The 22,231-nt window shown below is 38.5% G+C and overlaps 1 protein-coding gene across 1 annotated transcript; it reads right to left on the reverse strand.

Annotated features, from left to right (window-relative positions):
• Nucleotides 1–17,568: 17,568 nt before the first annotated feature.
• Nucleotides 17,569–21,816, reverse strand: LOC147641755 (protein CORTICAL MICROTUBULE DISORDERING 2-like). Its single transcript, XM_086799152.1, has 4 exons — nt 19,491–21,816; nt 19,193–19,375; nt 18,992–19,083; nt 17,569–18,864 (listed from the first exon to the last, which is right to left on the reverse strand). Exons 1-4 carry the CDS (start codon nt 20,982–20,984, stop codon nt 17,865–17,867), a joined length of 2,769 nt encoding a protein of 922 aa, XP_086655278.1. The 5' UTR covers nt 20,985–21,816; the 3' UTR covers nt 17,569–17,864.
• Between the last annotated feature and the right edge of the window lie 415 nt (nt 21,817–22,231).

Consider the following 22,231-nt stretch of genomic DNA (forward strand, 5'->3'; position numbering starts at 1 on the left):
GTACCTCCTAAAGTGGTCAAACACACCATTCCCATGGTTGAGGGAGTAAGGCCAGTGAAGAAAATAGCATACCCTATGAACCCCACATTCTCCAAGATGTTCCGGGAAGAAATCGATCGGCTCATAGATATTGGATTCATCTTTGAGATAGAGCACATTGAATGGGTTTCACCCATATAGTGATAGTGCCCAAAAAGAAAGGAAAAGTGAGAGTGTGTGTAGACCTCAAAAAGGTCAATGCTACCACAATATGGAACCACTATCCACTATCCTTCACAGAACATGTGCATAAGCACACACTTATGCGTATGGTTAGTCGATTTCAATCAAAAGAAAACATGATTTCTTATGCTTAATTTCAAATAGACAACACTAATCTAGGTTAGTATAAACACATAAGCATAACCTTAAGTACATGGTTAACTACACCTATCAACAGGGCTAGATAAACTTAATGAGAGATTAATCATCACTAATCCCTATATGTGATACCTTAGTCACACGAAAACTTGCTTAATAAGATGAGATTAGGCATCAAGCTAAATCTCCTTTAAAAAAACTAGATTAGCAAGTAATATTCACTAATTTAGATAACACATCACTAATCTAGATTTAAAATCACTAATATTAATCAATATAAGTGTAAATATGATTAGTAATAAGATAATTAATGAGAATCTACACAAATCATGAGATTAGCTACCCAAAAGCTTGGTTCCACCAAAATGTTAAAAAAATAAACCCATCTATTGGATTAGCAACATGATTAGTCACCTAAAAAAATTTCCACGAAACCTTCATACTCACTTGAACATCATACAGGCATGTACATGGAGGTTCTAGCCTAATAGACATCCATTCATGAGCCTGTCTAAATCCCAATAACACAATACAAGAAGCAACTCATGAAATATTAAACTTGATTAGAGCATGATTAAATATGTAAAAAGAGAGAAATATGAACATATTTTGGAGGCTCACCATCACCCATGGGGTGGGTCATTAAGCCTCAAGTAGGCATCATTCACAATTTTAATATGATTATTAAACACTTAAATTCCGTGCCAAGCCACTCCCCATGTGTGTGGGCACTCGTATGAGCAAGAGAGAAGCCAATTTCTAACATTTTTCATTTCATGGGAGTGAGATTTGATTCACTAATCATCTCGAATAGGTTGAAACAACAATGGAAAGGGTTTAGCAACGACGATGGAAAGGGTTTGGCAATAATATGAATGCTTCAAGAATAGAAAGGGTTTAGCAATGCTTCAAATGTGGCTTACCTTCAACTACTATTAAAAGCCCTGCACACCTAGATGATTCCTACTACATACTTGAACTTTAAAAATTTCACTTGTTTGGCACCCAGTCAGCGATTTGATAGTCGTTCAAAATTCTAGGGACCAAAAGAAAGCTTTCTATTTATATTAATTTCCAAAGCTCAAATTTTCTCTCTCCAAGGTGATCTTCTCTAGATTCTTAACAGGTAAACAAAGGAATGTAATCGTATGTGTTGAGGGATTCAAAGGAGGGATCTTACATCCCCCCATTGAAAAATTAAGATGTCCTTAATCCATTTTTGGGTTAACATGAGTTTCCTCTATAATTCTACATCAAATAGCAAAGACGCAGACACCAAAAGCATGTATAATCTAACTATGAAGCAATGATGTCCAAATCGACAAATCTACAACTTGGGCGAGTGTGTGTGATAAGAAAATTCACAAGACCTAAAGATGAATCTAATGCTTTTTTATGTTGTGTACCTAAAGAAAAATCCCCTAAACAAATCAAGTCTTGAACTTATTATAGAAATTTAAACTAAGTTTCCACCACTTATTTATGATGATGGATTTCCAGAGAAGAGGGTCATACACCATGATCCTCTCGGAAGTAAGGATGCTTTTCACGATTGGGAAACCAACCATGTTTACATATGCAAGGATAACCATTCCTTGAAAATAAATTTGAAAACATCCCATGTTTCGAGGTATTCTCATTTGCCAACGAGTCTAACACAATTGTCCAAACAACTTCAATCACCATGTGCAAATGTTGCAAAACAAGTTATTGAAAAGTGAAGATGAGAACCAGGACTATAAGCCTCTTCTAAAGCTAGATGACTTCGAGGATTGGATTCATGTTTTGGCAACCATGGAAATCTTCCACAAAAGCTTGGACAGAATTCCTCGAATTCTGTAACCTTGATCCTCAGATCAAATTCAAAGGGTCTCAACTTAGTTTCAGATTCGGTGGGTGATTTGAGTGTAATTTTCCTGAACTGGTCACATCGTCTTTCCTTGACATTGACGAAGGAGTTTGGTCTTGGTCAAAGTCTGATTCTAGGTTTGAGTCTGGTAAGGTTCTTCCTGAACTACCTTTCTCGAAAGGGGGTGATATTTCAATCACTATTTTACTGAATTTCATTCATTGAATATTCACTTAACTCATTTCTAAACTAATCACGAATTCCTATGTGAGGAATAAATTAATCAATTTATCTAAATTTTCGACTTCGATAGATTTTTTGAATTTTCTCATTACCGTCCGAGTGAAAATGAAACGATAGAATTTTCTCTCACAGTGTATTTACTTATTCATTTATCGATTATTCATGGAAATTAAACATAGAATCAAAGAGAACTCTAATTTTGATATAAAAATTCTTTATGCCTCTTTTTATGCATAAAATCCAACTTCAATGGAAATAACACTTTTATATAAAAGAAAATCCTTTTATGCATCTATTTATGCATAGAAAATGAAAATCACACTTTTATAATTAAAAAAATATCCAATATGCATCTTTCTATGCATAGAATTTAAATCTAGTGAAAATCACTCTTTTATAATAATAAAATTTCTTTTATGCATCACTTTATGCATAAAAATCAATATTGATGAAAGTAACACTTTTATAATTTAAAAAATTCTTTTATGCATCACTTTATGCATAAAAATCAATATTGGTGAAAGTAACACTTTTATAATTAAAAAAAATCTTTTATGCTTCACTTTATGCTTAAAAATCAATTTTGATGAAAGTAACACTTTTATAATTAAAAAAATCTTTTATGCATCACTTTATGCATAAAAATCAATATTGATGAAAGTAACACTTTTATAATTAAAAAAATCTTTTATGCATCACTTTATGCATAAAAATCAATATTGATGAAAGTAACACTTTTATAATTAAAAAAATCTTTTATGCATCACTTTATGCATAAAAATCAATATTGATGAAAGTAACACTTTTATAATTTTAAAAAAATCTTTTATGCATCACTTTATGCATAAAAATCAATATTGATGAAAGTAACACTTTTATAATTTAAAAAAAATCCTTTTATGCATCACTTTATGCATAAAAATCAATATTGATGAAAGCAACACTTTTATAATAAAAAAATTCTTTTATGTATCTTTCGATGCATAGAAATTAAATCTAATGAAAATAACACTTTTATAATAAAAATATTTCCCATATGCATCTTTCTATGCATAAAATTCAAATCTAATGAAAATAACATTTTTACAAAAAAAAATATTTCCAAAATGCATCTTTCTATGCATAGAATGAAAATAACACTTTTAGAATACACAAACGGAGGGGATTACTCTTTTTGAATAACATAAAGATAACTTATTTCCGAATTTAGCACTCTAATTTAATCAATTCCCATTTTTTAAAGAGAAAACAATACAAAAAGTTTAACTCTATTTATTTGATTACACATCTTGGATAAAGAAGGGCTGAATTCAATGAAGAGAAGGGGGAAGCCTTTCCATCAAGGCATAACATCCAATTTCAAATTAAAAGAAGCAAGAAATCATAAAACCATAGAATAGAATTAGAAAAAAGTAGAATTTCTAACTTACATGGAGTTTTGTTAGCTATCCTTTGGCTTGAAGGATTGAGGGTTCTACTCTTGCTTGGATCAAGAGTGGCCACCAATTCTTTGTAGAGAAAATAGTCAAAAACAAGTGAATTATCAAAGAATTCAATGTTTTTGGCTCTGGGGAGGAGTAGAGTAACAGTGCATAAAACACTATTAGGCTTCTACAAAGGGGAAGGCTTCTATTTATAGGAGAAAGTGAGCCTCTAACCAAGCAAACTGATTCTAGAATTTTCCAGATCAGTTTGGTCAATTTTTGACCATCTTTGGGTCAGTTTAGCTTACTTTTTGGAACTAGACTTGAATTAGGAGAGAGGAGAGATGAAATATCTCATTATTTGAGAGTTTAAAACTCCACCACACATGTAAAATAGGAGCCTCCTTCATGAGGGGGAATCCCCACTCTGAGGTGTTAAAATTTCATTTTTTTAGTATTTCCTTTGGTCATTAGTCCACTCTTCATCTTATGTGAGTATTTACTCATTTTTGGGGGATTTTTCTTTATTTCTTCAATTTATCTCCTCCCTACATTTGGATTAATCTGATTGGCCCCTCAGAACCTGAATCTAAAATTTTTAGAAAATTTGGACCCTTAGGCTAAGGCCTTTTGAACAGATTATAATTGATTTCTAATGCACCTCCTGAAATTCTTTTTGAACTTCTATTTCGAGGGAGTTTATTTTAATGAGAGGTATTTTTCCATCCAAAAATATCTAAAAACTGAATAACCTCTCTCTAAAATATTTTCTCTCTCTAGGTAGAAACAATATCTTTTATTTTTCTGAAGCGAGGATTGATTACAAGGGAATATATTGGACATCTTGAGGGCTGGGGAGGAATCTTACACCTAGTGATTATGTGTTCAAGTGCAACGACCATAAGGTATGTTATTCAATCTAACCTCGAAAAAGTATTTATTCCAAAACTACGCCATAATCATTATTACTTATATACATTACTTTGATTTTTGAAAATAGGTACCAAGGAGAAAAGAAAGGACCATTCAATGTAAAGACATTACAAGAAAGCAAGTTTTCGTGGTGCAAACGACCATCACATAGAGATAAATGGAGATAAATGTATTTTTGATAGCATATAGTTACATCAATCATGACAACATTTTGTATTTCTTAGAGCAATAGAAACTAAGACAAATATTCTACATTTTCTTATTGGATGTTTAAAACATTGATAGCATGTTCTCATTTTTTCCTACGAAGCGTGCTATTGTGTGTGGGATGATTCTTGTTGTTGGGGCGGTGAGGCTTGTCGTTGAGGGGGTGCTTGCGCTCTTGGGTTGGTTGCTCTTCGAGACACTCTTGGGGTAGTTGCTCTTCCGGACGCTCTTGGGGTGGTTTCTCTTCTGGAACTAAAGCTTGTTATCGTTATTGCAAGGTTGAAGCTTCCAAATTGACGTCTTTAGATTCATCAGATTCTAGAAGCTCGAAAACAAACCTGTCGACTTGTGTTCGGGGGGTACTGCCATGGCGGTGGTCCTAGTCGCAACCATGGTGGAGGGGGCACAAATGCAACAGGGATATTAGGCGGCCTGCTATGAATGTTGACAATAATATGCTCAATGGCCTCTTCCCTGAACAGCCCTAACAGAGTATTTTGATAATCGTGGATTCTACAAAAAGCCAAAAAAATAGACGTGCCATCAAAGAATGAGGAAGGAAAGTAAGATATCATTCAAAAAAAGGAGCATGCTTACATTTTCTGTGGGTAACGAGAGAACTAAGTGTAGCAGCAACTTTGCATTGTAGCACACCCTCCAACCGCAACTATGGCCATCCCATTGCTGTGGGACTCTGCATCCCACAGTCCTTGTGTGTTCTAGTAGTGTGTCCTAGATTATGGCCTCGAGAGCAGTTATTAGCTTTCTAACCGATCTGCACGAAACAATACTGTTATCAATACTGAAAGTTCTCTAACTACTTCTCTCTCTCTCTCTCTCTCTCTCTCTCTCTCTCTCTCTCTCTCTCTCTCTCTCTCTCTCTCTCTCTCTCTCTCTCTCTCTCTCTCTCCAAACAGTTACAATATATAAATACTGAATGTATGGACTTACTATCTCTCATGGTGCCATGGAATTCTTCACCTGAATTGGCCAAGTAACAAGTCTTGGATTCCATATCGTAAAGGATCAAACTCCAGTGTGAACTACAACATGCAATTAGGAGTATCAGAAGTAACATCAAAAATATATAGTAAATATAGGTCTCAATACTAAGAATATAAATGAGATTGCATGTCACTTACTCTTCATTGTATTCCATTAGAATTATTTGAGCTACATCAAAATTTATCGAACTAAAACACGGACATACATCAACCAATGAAGTGTGTTGTGCAGTAAGAACCGAGGAAAGAAGGGAATCTACAATATATACACGATTTTGAACATCGAATGAGAGATTTGATATAACCAAGCTGCACAAGAAAACTACATTATATTAGTTACTTTGGACAAGCAACCCACTTTACAATCACAATGATGAAAAGGACGTAGCAAACCTTAAAACTGTTATGATAATTCTATCGTTGACCTCCCTTAAAACATTGGATAAAACATCAATCTCCTCCGCATCGAAAGGGAAAAATTGCGCAGTGCCTCGCACCAGAAGTCTAACGTGAAACGAGGGGACAAAATAACTCAAAGATCTCACATTCGACTTATGCATTTCCTGAATAGCCGATTTCTTTAACCGCAATTCTTGGAGCTCCTGCATCCTAGCTTGGTCGCCAATCCTTTGTGCATTGAGCCTTGCGTTGAGCCTTGTGTCACGTGAATTACTAGCCTCTGTCACTTTTGTGATCTTAACTTTCTTCGTCAAAGGCGGGATTTCCAAAATTCCCTTCATGCTCTTGTCACTAAGTAGGGCGGGCTCCACCGTACGGTCATATCTGAACCTGAGCAAATGAAGCGAGTTCATGTCTTTCGGCATCACAGTGATTCTGTGTGCATGCGCGGCAAGGACATAGCTATCCTGAAAAAACTCGACAAGCCAGTCTTCCACAGCGTCTTGCAAACATCCTAGGGCAGAGGCCTGCCAACGTATATTAATGCCAAAATTCTCGCCAAGTAGACCGGACTACACGCTAGAATGGCAACTTCAGAACCGCACAATGCATATGTTTCTCCACCCTCCTTAGTTCAAGAAGTACGGATCTATGTTGGTCGTATCTGCGTCTCCTCATTGAGCGCAGTGCAGGCATTTTCTTTCTCGAACTAGCTTCTCTACCTAATTGAGGATCATCTGTAGATGAGAGCCTTGCGGTCTTCTTCGTACGCGCCATCTGAAAATAGTCATAATGTTACATGATAAGCTTCTCAATAAATATATAGGACAATAATATAAAAACTACTGAAAAAGTTAACTTGGATAACGAATTAGCTTCAAATCACTACAATGCGATATGGGTACTTCAGACAAAATCTACATCAACTCCTCGCGTTGTATTGATTTCTCAAAGAGACCCTTTCATTTGACAAAATAACACAAGAGCAATACACCTAACAACACCTATGATGATAAAATAGGTCCAAATCACTACAACGGATAGAGGCACATCAAACCTAATCATCATACCCTCAGCGCACTGTAGTGATTTCTTACACAGAGCATTTCATTTCACAAAGTAGGTCATGGAAATAAGTAATAGATAACATAAATGACACATAACAATGTATAGGACAAGAAAGTATGTCCAAAACACTATAACGCGATATGGCTACATCAGAAAAAATCATAATTCATTCTTCGCGTCGTGTGGTGACTTGTCAGACATTGCCTTTCGTTTGACCCAATATTTAATGAACATAGGTAAAACATGATATATATGATTGAATATAACATTTAAGACCAGGAGTGATTGCTTGATAACTTACCAAAGAATTACGCAGGGAAAATGTTAAAGTGATGGAGGCTTGCTTGATAAATCACAGAGATGGCGTAGATGAGGCACGGCGGAGGAATACAGGCAGCTAAAGGAGGCAGAACTAACGGCGTTGAAAGACAATGACACTTGACATTTACCGAGGACGAGTGCCACATTTACCGAGGACAAGCACGACACACGTGCAAAAGAGCATGTCCACACGGACGTGGGGTAGTACTCATGATGATTACGATCAATCAATTTTTGATATGTGTCATCATATGTGCACAGAGCACGTGGTGTGCCATCATGCATGTCTGCCACGTGTACAGACCATTAGTTTCCGTGGTTGGATAAAGGTGACCAACATTCATTATTCATTGCTTCTTGCTCTCGTGCAATTTTTCTCGCAGTCATCTTGTGCAATTTTTCTCGCAGTCATCACCTTCACCTTGCTTCTTGCTCTCCTACACAGAACTTCGTTGGTTGCTTCTTGCTCTCCTAGTGAATTTCGCGATATGCTTTCAAATATTTCCGTGTTTCAATTTAGCCGAAGTTGTATAATTGTTTTATAAATATTTCATCAAAGATTGTTGGTTTTAGATTTTTAAGAATTTGATTTATTTCTCCCAAATATTTCATCAAATCACACTACAACGCGAAGAGGGATCTTGGTGAGAACTAACGTACCCATATCGCGTTGTAGTGATTTTGCCCACAATCGTAATTTGCTTGCATAAATTTCTTGAAAGCACTACAACGCGAGAAGAGGTCTTGGTAGGTCTTGGTGCAAACTCTCTAACATATCGTGTTATAGTGATTTGTCCTACTGTCGTTCTTTTTTTACTTTTTCAAAGATTTCATCGTTTAGCTTTTTAAGAAATTTATATTTTCCTTATAAATAATTGATCAAATTACTACAGCGCGAAGAGGGGAGTCGGTGAGAACTCTCCCACCCATATCGTGTTATAGTGATTTGTCCTATTGTCGTTCTTATAGTGATTTTTCTTACAACAATCGTCATTGCCTTTGAAATATTGCATCAAATCACTATAACGTGAAGAGAGAGCTCCTTGGGAATTCTCCCACACGTATCGTGTTGCAGTGATTTTGGCACATTTTTCCTTGCAATTTCATTTTCTCACTAATATTTCATCAAATTACTACAACGCAACTAGAGATGTCGGTGAGATTTCTCCAACGCTTATCGCGTTATACTGATCTTGGCTAATCCTTTATTATCTTACACAAAACTTTTGTCGTCCTGACATATTTCCTGGCTTATAGATGGAACCTTTTGGGATTGAGGTTGAGTCTGATGATGCTGGCCTTCAAGAAACCCCAGATAAAAAGTTGTTCGACTTCCTGTATAAAGTTCTACAGCAGCATCATCGCCATCCTGAAATCTCACCATGTTTAATTTCAATTTCTCCATCGAAGACATGATCGTTTTTGCTCGTTCGTATCTTGAGAAAGGGCAGCAATTTCAGCAGACCACTTTGAGTGGTACAGTCATGTTTAACAACGTCCAGTACGTGCACGTGAATGATATCGTGCCTTCAACAACCCTGAGACAAAATTTAAACAGGGATGTTTTAAAGGTGCCAGATGATAAGAAGAAGACACACAGTAAGTGCCCCATTCACAACAATCGCAAGTGTCGTCTCGTTGCTTACCACTATGGATTTATCTGCTACCTGCATGTGCTACTTGAGAGAATGAAGAAGTTGCAAATGAAAAAATTGAGGAGAAGCCAGAGGAACCTCCAAGAGCAGAAGATGAAGTTCAAGAGATTACGGAGGAGATAAACTTGGCTGCAAAGAGGGACTTAAGTGAGCAGTTGGATATTGATGCGCTCGGAAGAGAAGACACCTTAGTGGTTACAGGTGACGACAACCCTCTATGATAGAGGAAGCAGGGGACATTCCAACCCCACTACTCCCCACATCTCCTATTGGTGACAAAGAATATTTGTTAATTACAGATATTCAAGCTATCTTTGACATAAGGGAAGACTACTGTCTGGCCATCATTGCACAGAATCTTGAGAAAGATGAAGATTTTGTGGATCCAGATTTGAATAAGTATCTCTTATTGGATTCAAATGTCAAGGACAGTGAGTTCCATTCTGCTGCTGACACATTATCCATGATGTACAAGGATGCAAAAAGCTATGAATCTAGCCTTCCCACTGAAGGCTATTCAGCAAAGACTTAATATTTCACACATGGGAAGGGAAGGGGCGTCCTCATCGACAGTACAAGAACACTAACTCAACAATCAATATATGGACAAGCAGGGTGCATGAAGCCTTGCTTGTCCATATATTGATTGTTGAGTTAGTGTTCTTGGACTATTGATGAGGACGCCCCTTCCCTTCCCATGTGTGAAATATTCAGTCTTTGCTGAATAGCCTTCAGTGGGAAGGCTAGATTCATAGCTTTTTGCATCCTTGTACATCATGGATAATGTGTCGGCAGCAGAATGGAACTCACTGTCCTTGACATTTGAATCGGGTTAACTCAACAATCAATATATGGACAAGCAAGGCTTCATGCACCCGACTCGGATATGTTTGTGAAAAAAGAATTACATATAAAAAACACTAATGGATATTGCATTCCTATGTTTCTTATGTATTGCAGGTAGAATCAGAGAATTTTGATGTTCTGCATTGGGTCTTTCATAAGACATCGATACCCGAGATCATCAGCCGAGCAGAGAAATGGCAAAATCTTGGATGTGGAAGGCATGGGACAATATAAGGTGGAGTGGCATATGGCGGGTAATCTTAACACTCTGAAATGTATGCACAATGTGTCAAAGGGTGCCAATTCAAAAAGTCCCTGCTTATATTGCATGTGCAGTACAAAGGTGTTTGATAAGAGGTATTCGAAGAAGGCACCGGATAGGTTGAAAGACCCAAACTTCAAGCCAATTCTTGATATTCCATTGTCAAGTGTCCACATTTGTACAATGCATGCTCTTTGCAGAATCATTGAAAAAATCTTGTTTTTATACATATGTTTTGCATGGACTCTTCAGCCCAATACAGCAAAGGTTACATCCATCAAAGCACTAGAGAAAGTTCTGTCAGACATTGGTTTGCATGGTGGACATGCAAAAATTGAACAAGATGAAAAAAGGGCATGGTGGACATGCAAAAATTGAACAAGATGAAAAAAGGTCTAAGGATGGGAAGAATGTACCTAAGAAACCTTCCATTGGGGGTGTTAAAGCAAGAAGGTTTCTATTTGAACCAACACCAGAAGGTCGTAGAAGAAGACGATCAGTGCAGATCGTAAAATACAACAGATGGAAGTGCATTCACAATGCAGTAGTAGACCATGCAGACAATGGTCAAGCAAGAACACGGAAAGCCAAGGTGTAGAAATCTCTAGACACTATGTTTAAGTTCCATGAAAAGAAAGTGTGGATGAAGGAGGACCATGAGATATTTCAAACAGTGCTAGATGAGTTCAAGAGATCAATGATTGATGCATGGACGGATCAACACATCACCCACTATATGGTATTAGATTGATTATGCATTGAACTAGTTTTTATACTGTATATTAAAAAATATACTAATTAATGTATTCTTTTATTCTCTTGAAGCATATTATATACCATCATACCCCTTGCTTTGCAAAGAAGTATGGTAGTTTATCAATATGGTCAACCCAGGGAATGGAGAAAACACATTATCAAGCACGCTCTGGGTATTTCAATCATACAAGACATGGTGGAGGAGCAGAAAAAGCTAATAGTTTAGAGGAATTACATCAACGGATATATAGGAAGCTTGTACACAAAGCCAAAAAGAAGCAGCAGTTCAAAGCATCCCAAATTAATCTAGCAGTAAAACTTGTGAAGAAAGAAAGAAAACAAGATATATGGAGGAGATCTAATGCAATTATTAAGCATGCAGAATGGCGAGTAACAAAACAAAGAAATGGGAAGATTTGGATACCTAGAGATCCATGATTAACATTTCAAATTCAGAAATGATCATATGCAAAACTGTCATGACATTACACGAGAGAGAATATTATTACAAGAGATAGGAATATACTACTACTCCTTAACCTGTCTAATAAATTTTACCTCAAACAATCCCAACGATAATATATTGTTTTCAGATTAAACACTAAACCATCTAGGATCATCTTTTAGAATAGATGTATCAAGTGCCCTGTTCATCAGTGTAATGGTAACCCTTTCTAACTTTCTCTCCTTCACAATTTGACACTCATCAAGCTTTAGCACAAATTTGAGGACACCATCACATTCTTCAGGAGTAACTTCAAACAACTGAATAGCATATGATTGTAAGGCCTCCAAGTCGTAGAAAATATTATTGTATCTATTGTAAACCACATCTCCTGTTGGTGCAACATAGGTGTCTTCAATATGAAATGCGGTTCCTAGTGCTTGTAGTACCTCTTCGTTTACTTGTTTATGTATTTTTTTAAACAAAGAAGGATTTGGCAATAATGATCCTTTCATACTAGAATCCTTCATCTTTTCCTGCAAAGTCTTATAAATGGCTGAGTACCCTCTATGTGATATACCAGCCTCATCAAGTATTGCCTGGATGTCCTATGGATTGAGTCGATTATCTTTGAAAAAGTTGTCTATTTACTTTTCTGAGACATTTCTTCTCGTTCATCAGTGCTTCTGCATATTGGCGATCTAAAAGAAGACTTAAATGTGCACCAGAAGGTTCTGTCGTTGATTCTTTATCAGGGTGCAACAATGATCTGATATCATATTGAAATATAGAAATTGATATACATGAACATATGCAATAATGATTTCTATTCATAAAATATCACAATAGAAACAATAAACCAGTTAATAGAAAGGAGCTTACTTGATTGCATGTATTCTCTTCTTGATGCCACCACCTCCCAGCTTCATTTGCTCAATATCCCTTAGTTTTTTTTGTCATCTACGGAGACCTAATGAGGTCTGCTTATGTCTTAATTCAGACATTTGTTTTTCAAGCCCTGAAATGGTTTCCTTATTGCTTTGCTTAATAACTTCTGCACACAATGCTCCATGGTTTTCTTCAAATGAATGTTTTCCTTCTCAAACAAATCTCTTTCTAATTTAAGAACATTGCTTGTTGCTTCCAAATGATGTGTATATCTTAGGAGTCCATTATAGCCATCTCCAACAAAGTTAAGCAGAGATGTCGTATTCCTAAATGGGGGTGTGGAGTTTGTAAAAGGGTCTTTTGGATATAACCTCCCATCAATCCATAAATCTATGTTTTTCTTCCCTTGCATATCCTCAACATTTCTTTAGAAGCAGTACACAAAGTATTAGGTTTATTTCTCTTACTTAGAGGTTCATATTCATGTTCAAGCTCGATGTTGTACAGGTTGTTAATGTCTCTTTTCTCTGTATTCCTCCTTGCTCTTGATCCCTCTGCCATCCTCTTGATTCTCTCTGTGTTCCTCCTTGCTCTTGATTAGTAAAAAAATCTGAATGGAAAGAGAAAGGTGCCAAAATAGTAAAAAGAAGTAAAGAGTCCAACTAATTTGCAAGAAAAACCTTGATTTTAAAGGTACCAATACCTGCAAACTTCAAAATTTGAGGTAAAGTTTCTTGCAGGGAGGGAAGTCGAAAACCTTCGAAATTTGAGGTGAAATTTCTTGCAGGGAGGAAAGTCGAACTATTTTTGGATGATCCTTGGTTCAAATTTCAAGAAATATTCTATTTCGGCTTGTACGTAGAGATTTTGAGATATAAGCCATTAAACTTGGAGAATTGGCCAATTCATTGTTCACGTAGTACATATAGTACATGAACAGATTGAAGACTTCGAGAACTGGCAATATTCTATCATTTTTTGTACATTTAAGAATAGAAATATATCTTCTATATCTCAAGAAAATGCCAAGAGAAAATACGCCAAAATCAATTTCAACTTATTTTTTAGGCTTTTTGGATTCTCTCTCTAAGCTTAGTTGGCACTTCTTAGAGGGCCCAAAGTTGAGTCCAAAATTCCCCTAATGCGAGGCTACATCTAATATTGCTTTATAGTCAACCTCAACTCCTCCATTGATGGGCTAGTATGTATTGTAGAGTGGTTCAGAGGCAGCAGGCAATCGAAGCAAACCTCTAAGATAACTCGCCATACAACTAAGCAACGCTGGAAGGTAGTCTAGTTGGCTATGGTAGGGCTTTCCCTCGGTAAATATTGAGAACCTTACATTGAGTCAAGTTTAGACAAGGTGTCACTAGTGGCAAGTCTAGGATCCTATACTATGCTAAATTGGGTTCCAACCGAAGGTCGAGAGCCCAGAGTAGGGTGGTACGTCTCTAGCTCAATAGATGTGCTATCCTCTAAATTGGCCTCTAAAACATGTCACGACCATAAGTGCATGTGACTTAGGGCTAGTCGGGAAAAGAAATTGAATGGCCAATTCTTAAAAAATTTAAAAAATAGTGTTAGACTTGTCCAAAGTGGGCTTCAAACAGTTCTGAAGACTCAGGAAGGGTTGTGCATACACTTTTTTCGAGACACCCAAGTGCTAGTTTGTATATTACTACACAAATTTTTGGAGTGTACAAGTTGTACCAATGTGATCCCCACAACTTAAAACCGATATCTAGAGAGTTTGTGCATGCATTTTTCCAAAAATTTCCAAACTCTTTGTCCACCGAGGGACAAATATTTCTTTTCTTTTTTCAAAAATGATTTTTTAAATTTTTTTCGGTTATGGTTTCACTTTCGGTTTTCAATTTCACAAATTATCCAAGAAGAGGTGGAATTACGATTTTTGCATTTTTCCTAGAATCCCTCTTTGACTTGGAGTGTAAAATCCTACTACATTAAATTCGGCCAACCAAAAGGCTAACAAACAATGACCCGAATTATAGGAGGATTAAACCAAGTTAATCTATGTTATTCACACTAATACAAAAATGCAAAAAATCAACAAAATACAAAAAGTAATCCAGTTTGCAAATCCTATCTAAATCGTTGTTTTTATCCCAAATTCTTCGTGTAAGAAGTCAGAATTGAAATAAACCCCATGCTCCAATTTTCATGTCTATTTAACCAAATTCTTTCAATTTCAAGCCCATGTTATTATTTTTTGTGCAAAAATGAAAAATGAATAGAAAATAGAAAATGTAGGAATTAATCAAAAAAAAAGAATTGTAGGATTTAAAAGACACAATTTTAAGGATGACAAGAAACTAAGCACATATTTCTTAAGATAACAAGAAAATGCGACATAGAACAAGAATAATGAGACAAAATAAATAGTTCTTTGGATTTTCTTTTCTACTCCATTCTTGAAAAAACCAGAAATATTATAGATTTAAACCATTCACAAACTTTCAAAATGCATTGTGGCTATGCGGTGGGGCTATTTCCCAATAGAGGTGCCACTTATGGGAAGTCTTGGCGCTATGGAAAGAATGCAGGGAACAATCCAATATCATGGAGATTCGCCCAATCGCACTCAGGAGCACAAACAACTCAACTGAGAAACCAGTATGCCATGGCCTAGCTCGCAAATACAAAATTGAGGTGTGTCACTCACCTCGTGAAAGTCAGTTGCCTTGGATTCTTGTAGGTAATGTTGTCGGTCACCATGTAGAGGCACCTGAAAGCTCCACTCCGTTGCACATCGCACACCAATGGAAGCTCGACCCTCCTCTCTCATACACTCACTTCTCACATACATGCAAGCAAGCACACAAGAGCTCAACAAGGAAGAGGCAAGCAAGAAAGCAATAGCATAAGATAGTAGCAAGAAGAGAACTTTATTGAATTAGCATAAGAGAAGACATGATAATGAGAGGTTAGCTTTCCTTTCGCCATGCAGAAGCACCCGAAAGCTCCACTCCATTACACTGCTGCACACCAATGGAAGCTCGACCCTTCTCTCTCATACACTCACTCTCTCACATACATGCAAGCAAGCACACAAGAGCTCAAAAAGTAAAGGCAAGCAAGAAAGCAATAGCATAAGATAGTAGAGACGAAGAGCACTCTATTAAATTAGCATAAGAGAATACAAGACAATGAGACATTGGCTCTCCTTATCTCCTTGGTTTCGAGGGTTTACACCATTTGGGCAGACGAACTTAAAAATAAGATTTTCGAACTGTCTAGCCCACCTACACTAGTGTAAACACTCATCCAAAGGTAGTAACCTAAACTTCTTGATCCCATGATACATCTTTTATAGACAAGCGACGACGAGCACACATAAAATATACAATACATGGCTTTTAAGTGAATTCCAACCATTCCACTGCATGTGGCCCAAAGAAGATGAAAATGATATAATGGCCGACATCGATGCCATAGAGATCTCCGCAAGCAAGGGTTAATAGTGGTCAGAATACATGGTCACACCCAAAGAAGTGCATGCCAATCAAGACATTAATCCCAAGTATATGCCAATCAAGGACATGCCTACAACTTCCCATACTTGATGCCCTCTAACAACCTCTACTACACCAAGGTCCCTGACCCCACTATAGTAGCCACATGTCAGTTCTTCCAACTCATCATCCTCATCCTTGAGAAGATGCCCAAGAACCAATGGATAAGCAAAGAGTGGCTAATTTTGATCTCAATCTCAATGGACACCTCTTCATCCTTGAGGAGGTGCCCAATAACCAATGGACAAGCAAAGAGTGACTTGTGTTCAATCTCATTGAAGGCCCCAACTTCTGCCAACAAATAGATCATTACAACATGGTCAAGTACTTCCACAACCATAGATCAGTCACTTTCAAAGACATGCCAAGAATTGAAATTCTGTTGAATAGGAAAGGGGATCCAATAAATTAACAACCCATTTAGTTAACGTAAATGTCAAAGAAAACTAATACATGGATAAGCAAAGTTTTAGCAACAATGGAGGTCGAAGCAAGTTAGAAAGGAATATGAGTTAGGTAATTGCTCCTCCAAGACATAGGTTTGTTCCCAACCCTCCCCTCCCCCTCACTTAATAAAGGGGTGATAGTGTGTATCTCCTCCAAAAAAAAATAAATAAAAAAGCCCAAAAGTGTGATAAGGAGTTCATAGAGTTTATGCTTGATGCTTGATTTAGTTAGAAGGCCCTCCTTGATATGCTACAAAGGCAAATGAATGACAATATGCAAAACATCTCAAATTATTGGTACCTTTTTTTGTTTGAACTACTTCTGAATACGACAAGTCTTATTTTTAAGAAATTGGTTTCTTCAAATCATAGGCATATATTGCATACATTTTTGGTTTGTACTACTCTAGCATATAACACAACACCAAAACTACAAACAAATGAACAAATGCACTTGCCACAAGCATGTAAACATTTAACACTATAACATAACTTACACATATTAACTGCTCAAGAAATAAATCTGTGTGACAACATATTAGAGACTCTTAGACCTAATTAGACAGAATAAATCACAAATACCTTACTGTTACTTGAACCTTCAACAATAAACAACACTAATTTCCGAGGAAGACAAGGCAAACTGTCTTCACCTCTAAACAACACTAATTTCCGAGGAAGACAAGGCAAACTGTCTTCACCTCAAAACCCGATATCACAATTGAATCAAGCATTATGCCAACTTAAGAGAAGTTGAGCATGGATATCATCATAGCAGAACCCCTGGACTTTGTCTTGGTTTAGTATATCTTTCCTCTAATATTAAGCATTACACCATAACCAGAGTGGCTAACAATCATAATGTAAGACTAAAACTAGTTCAAACAAAATGTGAGTCAGTTCCCGTTGAAAATCAAATTGGAATGCGATGGTGTAAGCCTTTTGGATTAAATTGTAGTCCTCTTCAAGTTATGAGTGGGACACAGAATTTCAACAGTTGTCACATGGGGCCTTGGCAAACATAAAGTGGCTACTATGCCAAATCTACATGTGAACCGCCCTTTTGTAAGGTTAGTGCACGTGTGGCATGTGGCATGTGACATGTGAGGTTAGTTGTGCATTTCTAAGATTTAGAACTTTCCTTCCCAAGTGGTGTAGCAAGGGTATATCAAAGCAGGTGAATCCAGCCTTCTTTTTTCAAGACTAGTTCCACTGAAGCTTTTGCTTATATGCATCTGCCGAGTGCTGTTGCAGCAGACTCTACATGCTGCAGCAGAAATTCATATACCTTTCTTTTTACTCTATCAAGGACCTCTACCACCTGGGGATCCAAAGGCTTCTCATTATCGGATTCTAGCTGGTCTACCCAATCATTCACCCTCTTGAGCTGTGATAGCATAAATGCAATGTGGCTGTTCTCTTGCTGTGTAACCTTATCCTCTGTAGACCCATCACTTTTTGAGCAAGAAAACTGAAACCCACAATCCAAAACTTCTTCCACGTACTTCAGAAACCATGTCTGCAACTCTAATTGAAGCTTATTTGCTAGGTCCACTGTTTCCTTCAGCCCATTTCCAACGCACCAGTCTTCATCAGCTCCAGGTTCTTTTTTAGGCGCATCGGCAAACAAAAAGCCTGCAGTTTTGATGATACTTTCTGCACCTGATGTACCTAAGCTTTGTTTCAATGCTTTGAAAGGAGAAGGGTGCCTTGATTCCTGACTCGTGTACTTTCTGGCATTTTTGTTCTGAGTGACTGAGAGTATCACCGCCTTTGCTTGAGCTTTGTAAGGGGTGCTTGATGGAGTCTTCTGGATTGCTGGTGAACCCATTACCCTTGCGAAAGACGCTTTGTGAGAACTGGATGTGAGCTCATTTGATTGTTTGACATGCCCATTCGTAGGCAACAGGTCTTGTAATGATGGTGCACTTTTTTGAGGAGAGCTTCTCAATACAGCAGCAAATTGTTTGCTGAAAAGGGAAACCGGAGCAAGATCAGCTGCCAATGCAGCACCAATCCAACAAGCTGCACTGTCTAAGCTCTCATCCACATGGTCATTTCTGGCATCTGATGATGACACCACACCTTCCTCCACATTTCTGACCTCAGCTAAAGATTGTGACACCTTTGTGGCTTCTAAAAGAGAGTTATACAGGCTAAAAAAGCACTCCATTGAGAGCTCCGGACTCTCGGGCTTTGCCAGAGACTGCACCTCCGCAAACATGCTGTACAATGTAGCAAATAGTGATAAATCTTAGAAGCAAATGATCATAAGGGAAAAAAACAAATACTTATCTTGATGTGAACACCACATAAACAAAGAAAGTCTTTATTAGACAGACAAGGGCTCACCTTAGACATCTGATCACAGACTCGGCCGCAGACGCCTCTTGTAAAGCTTGAGCTGCAGCTAATGAGGCCACATTCTTTCTCTGCATAACTTCCTGTCATAGCACATAGATTTGCCTGTAAAGCTTCTTTGTGATAGTTGAATGAGAGAACTTAAATCAAAGGGAATTCTGTTGATGTATGTCCTAGCACTATATGGAGCACCTTTCCCAGAGTGCTTAAGCCCGAAGGTAGAGTTTCCCATGACAAACTGCCGTCAGTCCATCTCTTGTCATGGATAGCTGGCCTCCGTGCACAGCCACTCTCAGAATGAGAGCTAGCCTTCTTGGCTGATGAAGATCCTTGGACTTTGGCCTCCACCTTGTTCTGGGACTTATCGACTTCTTGCTGAGAGTCAAGGAACAAACATCTTCCTGTCATTAGTTTATTGATAACAACAATGCTATGTTAATTATTATGGGCAATGTAAGCATACGCGAAAGAGAAGATGAAAAGAACTGACCGGAGTGCTCCCACTAGTTTTGGGATGCTTGTTTTGTTGGGAGAAGACATTCTCTTTGCCTTCAGTACCAGGGAGCTCTTCCATGCTTTGTCTCAGAGCTTTCAAGCTAACAGCAAGCAGATCAACCGCTTTAGAGCTAGTACCAGCCACATAAATCGAAGATCTCCGTCTCCCTACCTCTCCTAGATTGGGTCTGGAGGATCTGCCAGTGCTGATGGATCTCTTCCCTGACGGAGAAAATTGGCGGATTTTGCCAGTGGGGGACGCTTGCCAGCTTCTCCCACTCGGAGAAGCTTGCCTCATCTTTCCACTAGGAGAAACTTGTCTGATTTTGAGAGTGGGCGAGGATTGTCTGATGTGGGCGGCGGTGGGCGAGCTTTGCCTGATTTTGCTACTGGGTGAGCTTTGCCTAGCTTTTCCACTGGGCGAGCTTTGCCTGTATCTAGAGGGAACAATGTAGGCCCCTTTCTTATCTTCACATATGGGATTCATGGGCCTGCTGGTGGGTGCCCCTTCTTTCTCAATTGGAGGAGCTCTGGTGCTTGACTTGGTCTCCTCCGGTTTAGGGGTTTTCTTCGGGGGTGAAGTGGGCTTGTTTGGAGTTGAAGCTGCTGCTGAGCGAGACTTGCTTGCAGGCGAGGCATCCCTGAAGATTTTGGACTTCACAGCTCTTCTTCTAGCCTTGGAAGCCGCATCTGCATCCAGTAAATCATTTCCTCTGTGACCTTCATTGTAGAGATTCTCGACGTCATCCATCAGCAGCTTGCTTGAGCTCTTGGGAGCATGCTTTTCTCCACCAGCACAGCCAGAGGATTTGGCGGGAAATTGGTTTGAATCTGGCATATCTAAAAAAGCATGCCTTTCTCCACCACCATAGCCAGGGGTATAAGCAGATTTTGAAGAGGATCTGGCGGCAAAGTGGTTTGAATCTGGTCTATCAGAAAACCTATTAGCGTTAGCAGGGAGAAGCTCGTGGTGTTTGTCTAGCTTTGAGGGCTTCTCTGCGGGCTTAGAGAGCTGGGATTTCTTAGAGGGTTGTAGAGGTGCAGCGCTTACCATGGCGTTTGAAGGATCGTTATGGTTGTTGATGTTGGGCACGAGGTGGGCGATGAGATCTTCAGGGTTTCCAACACAAGGGTGTCTGCCCGGAAGGGGCCTGATGCCCACCACGCGAGGGAGAGTTGCTTTGTTACTGTTGTTATTGCTACCTGCCGGTGATTCCAACTTCTCCACGTACACAAACTGGCCTAATTGAAGCTTGTCACTGAGTATGAACTCGTTGTCTTGCTCGCACAGGGAGACGTAGGTTGCATGTGATGAATCGGAGACCTTTATGTAGAACCCTTTGTTAGGCCAGAGCTCATCACCCCCTGCCAGTGCAGGGACTATTCCTATCACTTGCAGCATCACTGAACGGTGCTCCCCTGCTACCTTCACATCAGAGTTCATGTGCTGCAGCAGCTTCATCAGAATGCCCGGGTTCAAGGTCCCCATGGAAGCTTCAAGTAAAAGAATGGGGTGTATGGATGAAAATGAAGAAGGAAAAGGGGAAAGAGGAGAGCAGAGAAGAAGAAGAAAGTGAGTACTTAAGGGAGAAGCAGACACACCATAGCCAACATGAATCACAAAGACGTTCCCGCTACAACCATAGGTTAACCTCTCGTGTAGAACCGTTGCTCCAGCTACACTAGCCGAGATCACTCGAAAAAACAGTCTATAGTTAAGCTTAGATCTAACTAATAAACTAAAATTAAGCTGGGAAGCCTTTCATCGCCATAGCCAAAACTAACTGTTACCCTTGACAAGGATCCAAATGTTTAACTTACAGAGGAGCAAATCATTCGCAACCTCTAAATCAACCATATTCTTCCCCTAATCCTGTGCTTTCTTCTTGATTACTACAGCATAGCCATAGGCTCTCTCTCTCTCTCTCTCTCTCTCTCCAAAATTTGAAACAAGATCCAAGCCTTCTTCAACTTGAACGCAACAGCCTCAACCTAGCTCTGTCATCATTCCTCGCACAATGGTTGACATGCAACTCATTAATTTGTTCACAAATCGGTTGGCATCCCTGCACCAACCTCCTCAGACCACCTCGCCTTCCCTTTTAATGCTGCATCGTCATGGGTACTGCGGCAATTTGTGTATGGTTTCAACTGGGAACACACAAAGAAACTGAACGAGATGGTTACAAAAGGTGGAGCTTTGAGAGGCTCTCTTTTGGCAAGATCTAGGATGTACGCACATTCGATCATAAATCCGTGACATGTTGCCATCCAGACATAGCTCACAGATAGCTGCATTTCAAAGCAAAAACCCTGAGGTTGGCACAATGGCTGCACAAAATATTTTGTCCCTGCAGAGAATCACGTGCCCTTCTCCCGCTGCCCAATTTTCAAATCTTTTACTTTCCCCTTTTCCCGCCTCAAAATATTGTATTAATGAAAAATTTAACCCGCTTTTAGTCTTTAGAGAAATTATTTTTACCCTGCTTCAATCCTTTTACAAGCATTTTATTCACACCTTAATTAATATAACTAAATTTAGGGGCCATTTACAACAAGCATTTTATTCACACTTCAATCCAATTATAACTAAATTTAGGGCCATTTACAACAAGCATTTTAGGCCCGTTACACATACCCCACCACCCATGATTGGGCGGGGGAGATTGCCTGCCCATGAATTATGGGCGGTGGATACCCCCACCACATCAGCATGGGCAAGCAGGGGTATGGCGA

Source organism: Cibotium barometz, chromosome 1 (assembly GCF_041138505.1).
Source record: "Cibotium barometz isolate CiBa-2024 chromosome 1, ASM4113850v1, whole genome shotgun sequence".
In the NCBI taxonomy this organism is placed as follows: Eukaryota; Viridiplantae; Streptophyta; class Polypodiopsida; order Cyatheales; family Cibotiaceae; genus Cibotium; species Cibotium barometz.

What these genes read in the sequence shown, in the direction of transcription:
- LOC147641755 (XM_086799152.1), bottom strand. Translation starts at nt 20,984, where the DNA reads ATGGGGACCTTGAACCCGGGCATTCTGATGAAGCTGCTGCAGCACATG. An exon ending in AAACTAGTGGGAGCACTCCG is followed by an intron (nt 19,376 to 19,490) that starts GTCAGTTCTTTT and finishes CTTGACTCTCAG; the next exon opens with CAAGAAGTCGATAAGTCCCA. An exon ending in TCTGTGATCAGATGTCTAAG is followed by an intron (nt 18,865 to 18,991) that starts GTGAGCCCTTGT and finishes TACATTGTACAG; the next exon opens with CATGTTTGCGGAGGTGCAGT.